The sequence below is a fragment of the Echinops telfairi genome, unplaced genomic scaffold, assembly GCF_000313985.2.
Source record: "Echinops telfairi isolate 266 unplaced genomic scaffold, ASM31398v2 ScPeMD7_7458;HRSCAF=8496, whole genome shotgun sequence".
NCBI classification, from domain to species: domain Eukaryota; kingdom Metazoa; phylum Chordata; class Mammalia; order Afrosoricida; family Tenrecidae; genus Echinops; species Echinops telfairi.
Genome location: NW_022111358.1, coordinates 50,622,059 through 50,627,089, shown reverse-complemented (window position 1 = coordinate 50,627,089; position 5,031 = coordinate 50,622,059). Strand labels below are relative to the sequence as shown.

Genomic DNA, 5,031 nt, shown 5'->3' with positions numbered 1-5,031 from the left:
CCTTGTTCAGAGACAATTGTGATGTGATCTTGTGGCCTCTGTGGTGGGAGTTGCAACTTCCTTTGTGTCCCGTTCCCTGCCCGGGTGACGCCTGGCACCCGGAGATCAACAGCCTTGCTAACAACGGCCCCTCTGACTCCCAGGAACTCTTTGCTGAATTTGGAACCCTGAAGAAGGCAGCTGTGCATTATGACCGCTCTGGTCGGAGTTTAGGAACGGCAGATGTGCACTTTGAGCGGAAGGCAGATGCCTTGAAAGCGATGAAACAGTACAACGGAGTCCCATTGGATGGTGAGTGTTAGCCTGGACCAGGACACTTAAAGGACCAGAGCCTACGCTGGTGGCGTTTGGGGCTGGTTCTTGTCCTGTAGGAATATGGCTTCCCCGTGGCTAAGGACACTTTGCATTTGCCCCTTTGTCTCTCTCTTCCATTCTGCCACCTCTCATGCTGCCCCACACATCTGGACCAACCTCTTGTGAACCCCCATCCAGCAAGCTACATCCCTCCCCTCCTTCAGCTCCTTCCGGAAGATTCACTTCTGTGAAGCCTTCTCAGAACTGCCATAGTGCGGGGCTGTAGTCGTAAAGACAAAGGTACCAGTTCTATTTCCGTGAGGTCACCCACACCTTGCTACCCACAAGAACCCCAGACAAGTTACCTTACAGCCCACCTGGCCTGGACAGAAACTGAAGGCAGAGTGTTGGGGGTGTTTCTGTCCCCCCGCCCCCCCCACCAGTGTTAGCAGACCTGCTTCTTTGTAGGAAGCACTGGAGATGCAGAGACCCTTTGATTGCATGGACACCAGGGAGAGGTGGCACCTGGCACTGGTCACACCAACCTGTCACTGAAACTCTCGTGTTCTTTGCTATAGGCCGCCCCATGAATATCCAGCTGGTCACGTCACAGATAGACACACAGCGAAGACCTGCACAGAGGTGAGTGGATCTGTGGAAGGTCACCTGCCCCCACCCTCCAGCCATGTGACTTTCAGGACTTTAATGAGCGCTGTTTTCCTCAGCAGTATAAACAGAGGCGGTATGACTAGAAACCGTGGGTCCGGGGCTTTCGGTGGTGGCAGCCGGAGAGGCACCCGTGGTGGCAGCCGGGGACGAGGCAGAGGAACTGGCAGGAGTTCGAAGCAGCAGCTCTCGGCAGAGGAGTTAGATGCCCAGTTGGATGCTTACAATGCCCGGGTAAGTCCTGGGGCAGGGGTTCTAGAAACTGGTGGCCATCTGAATGAGGCTGATCTGCTGAAAGAAAACCTTTCCTCCTCTTTCTTTCAGATGGATACTAGCTAAACCCATGGCAGCCCATGCGCGCACAGAACAAACCCAGACATCTCACCCATGCTTCCTGCCGGGAGAGGGAGGGTTGGCGGGCCTTGACTGGGCTCCAGTGATGGATTTGTTTCATTTATGTTTTAAAATAGGATTTAAAAGCTCATGTAAAGGTTTTTTCTTTTCTTTTTTTAATTTTGAAACAGACATGTTTTGTACCGAGTTATTTTTGGGATAAACTTTACTGTTTGCTGTTGTGGGGAAGGTGGCGTTTTCACCTTCGCCATAATAAAATAGAACTGTGTGTAGAACTGCTGTCTTGTCTGTCCGTTCCATTACTGGGGGCTGGGCTGCAGGGCTGGGGACTGGCATGCAAAGAGGTCATTCTTCTCTTACTTGCCAGGTGGCAGGACACCAGGTGGGGTGGCCTTTACCTGGAGCTGCCTGTTCACCCTGCTGTACTGTGGAGGTGAGAGGCCAGGGAGAGAGTGGGGCACTGCACTGAACTGGCCTTAGAGGCTTTTGATGGCCAATCCCACCACGAGCATGCTTGCTGTGGTCATAGCTCACAAGTGTGGTGGGTAGTTTGGGCTTGTTCCCCACCAGGGCTGAGAACAGCTAACCCTAAGGGGCACGTGGAAGGAATGAAGACTGGTCCTCTTGCATCCGCCCAAGCTGCCATGCACTGGGGAACGAATTCCTGCGCTGGGCCCAGTTCTTCCACCAGGTCAGTGTCTGATTTTGGACTGGACGTTGGCAGGAATGTTGCCTGTTTGCAGGCAGTGTCGACGACAATGTGCAGCTCAGCAGACTGGTTCCCTGTCACCCATAAGCCTTCGTTTCTGCTGCGGGCCCAGGTAAGAGGCTTGCGGAGGATAGACCTGGGAGGTGATCTGACGGGAGGGACGTTTGGGAGCAAGGGAACCATGCCCGGGACAAATTACAGACCTGCCCTCCGTGACAGGATGAGGTGATGTAGAAGATGGAGAGAAGTGGCTGGTGGGGCCGAGGGAAAGCCTGCCTTGGCCTTTGGTCTGAGTCTGGGATGAAGTCCTACTGTTGGGGTTGATGCCTGGCTCCTCTTGGGCCTGGACGGAAGAGCCCTCTGGGCTAGGGATGGAGGACGGGGCCGGCAGGGCATCGGTGGCGAATGCCCACAGCTGTCAAGAGCAGGTGATGTGCATTTGGTGTTGCCAGTGTGTGTTAATGTGTGGGACAGGAAGTGTTGCTTTAAGACACCGAGTGCTGATTTAAAAACGCGCGCAGTTTCAAAGCGCACGCAGCTCCCTTTGATTCCGCAGAGGGGACCTGGAGCTTTGGTGAGAGATGAGGACTTAAGTTCACGTCTTTGAAGTGTATAGGATTGACTTAGGATTGAGAATCGACCTGGCCACAGTGGACAGGCCGCCTTCTGGTTTTTGTGAGGTGTTTTCAGCCACCTTGGGTATGTGTATGTGAGGGAGTTGTTGGCCTTCGTTGAGAAGTGGAATGAAAGGTAAAGGAATGTGCTGGGTCACAAGGTCACAATGTTTCACCTTTTAGAAAATCCATACTGTGTAGCAGAGCAGCTGCACGTTTTACAGCCCCTCTAGTAATGTATAAGACTTCCCATTGTTCCTCGCCTGCACGGACATTTGCGATTTCCCATCTCGCTGGTCTTAACCCTCCCAGGCAGCTGAAAGGCCTTACTTGTACTGTTCACAAACTAAAGGGAGTGGAAAGAACCCGCCCGCATGGCATAGAAGGTTACTTGCTGGGGTGTTGGCCACATGGTCAGCATTCAAAAACCAGCCGCTGACCTGAGGGAGAAAGACAAAAGCTTCCTAGAAACTCCCATAGAGAATTAGAATCCCAGAAACTTCCCGGGCAGTTCTACCTGTTACTGAGGGTCGCTGTGAGTCGGAACCAACACAGATGGCAGTGAGTTTTTGTAACGGGAGTGGAAAGGAGCCTGTGGATGCAGTGGGTTAGGCATTGAACATGCCAGGTGGGCGGTTCAGATCCCCCTGAGGCTATCTGCTCCCTTAAAGATGGACTACTGTCTCGTAAGCCCTGTCGAAGGCCGCTGTGCAATGGGAATCTCCTCGATAGCTTCGTTATATTTTGGCAAAAGGAACTGAGCACTGGTCTACTCCTGGCGTGCTGACGTTCCCCAAACCAGGATGACAGGCTTGAAGAGTGGCTGTGGTTGGATTGCCTCGGGTAACTGACACTTCTCCTGTAGGCCTGGGTCTCTGAAAGGGCCTTTTAACCCCACTTGTGTAGCTGGCATCTTCTCTTGCCATTTATCTTTCAGTTCAGGTTTAAAGGGAAGAATAGTATAAAAAATATTGTATATCCCTAGATTCTCCAAACGGTACCATTTTATGCATTTTTTTCCATGTACCACGTGAAAGTGAGTTCTAGTCATAATGCCACTTTGTCCCTGAACACGCCCCTGTGTTTTTCTTTGAAAACATGGACATTCTCAAAAAGAGAAAAGGGGAAAAAACATGGACATTCTCAGCTGTAATCAGCGAGTGAACAGAGACCCCACCGTTCCCCAACAGTAGTAAGTGTTGACTTGCCCACTGAACAGCCATGGTTCTCTGCTGTTACCTGCTCTGCCCCCCACACATTCTCGGGATGAGACACTTGCAATCCCCCGTGTCGGTGACCCGTTGGACAGGTGTGATCCATCACGTTTTCGCTGGCTGGTTTTGCAGAAGTTGATTGCTTAGTCCGTCTTGGTATGGAAGCTCTGCAGAAACCTGCTCAGCGTAGTATCTACACGTAAACCTTTGTGGGTGGTGGCTGAGCAGGCAGTACTTTGTCCAGAAACAGACCCAGGTCTCCTACCGGAATCTTGCACCATCCCTGCCTCATCTGCACTGCGCGGGGGCCAGTTCCTCCGTAGTCCCCCGCTCGCTGCTGAGGGGCCGAGGGTTTCTCACAGAGATCTCACTGCCATCCAGTTGACGCCAACTCTCAGTGACCCTGTCGGCCAGGGGAGAACTGCCCTGTGGGTTTCGAAGACCCAAACCTTCATGGCAGTAGAAAGCCTCCTCTTTCTCCCTTGGAGTGACTGGTTGTTTCGAACTGCGACCTTGAGGCTAGCAGCCCAGCATGTAACCAGGACGCTACCAGGGCGCTAGTACTTTCAGACCAGAGTTGTGCATTTGTCATGAAAATGCACAGCTACCAAGGCATGGTGGTCCCTGCATTTTGTTACAGGTGCTGCGACGCCCATCCGGCTCGGGTCGGATCTGGCAGGTGTCTCTGCTTCCCCTCTGTCATTAACAAGTACCTGGGGGAAAATACATGGAGAATATGGTCTCGGACCCCCTCATTGGTTCTTGCGTGCAACAGTTAGCACTGGTTTGGATGTGGTTGTGTGCTTGATGGAGAGTTCCCATGTCCTTGTGTAAAACTGCACAGCTGGCCTCCGGTTGGCACAAGGCAGAGGTTAGGCATGCCTCCACCTGTTCTGACATCCGATGCCACTTCACTGCTGGGTTCAAGTTTGTTGAGTGATTGGTCACACATAACTCACAATTAGGGGGGGTTTGTTGACGAAGTTAACAAGTTACCACAAATCAGGATTAATAAACAGTGAAGGATGTGGCCATCCGTTCATAATAGCGCCTCTTCTCAGCCAGTGACCAAGTGTCTCTGTGACCCTCAGCTTCTCAGCCACATCCGTGGTCCTTGGCTTTGGCCTCTGTGGGTCAGGAAGCCCACCTGTCTTTCTGTCTCCCATTCCCATGGTCTTGG

General features: G+C 52.4%; 1 protein-coding gene across 1 annotated transcript; it reads left to right on the top strand.

Annotated features, from left to right (window-relative positions):
• On the top strand, positions 1 to 1,589 carry ALYREF (Aly/REF export factor). Its single transcript, XM_045299808.1, has 4 exons — positions 1 to 291; positions 873 to 936; positions 1,020 to 1,194; positions 1,285 to 1,589. The coding sequence occupies exons 1-4, from the start codon at positions 261 to 263 to the stop codon at positions 1,297 to 1,299; spliced, it is 285 nt and encodes a 94-aa protein (XP_045155743.1). The 5' UTR covers positions 1 to 260; the 3' UTR covers positions 1,300 to 1,589.
• The last annotated feature ends 3,442 nt before the right edge of the window (positions 1,590 to 5,031 follow it).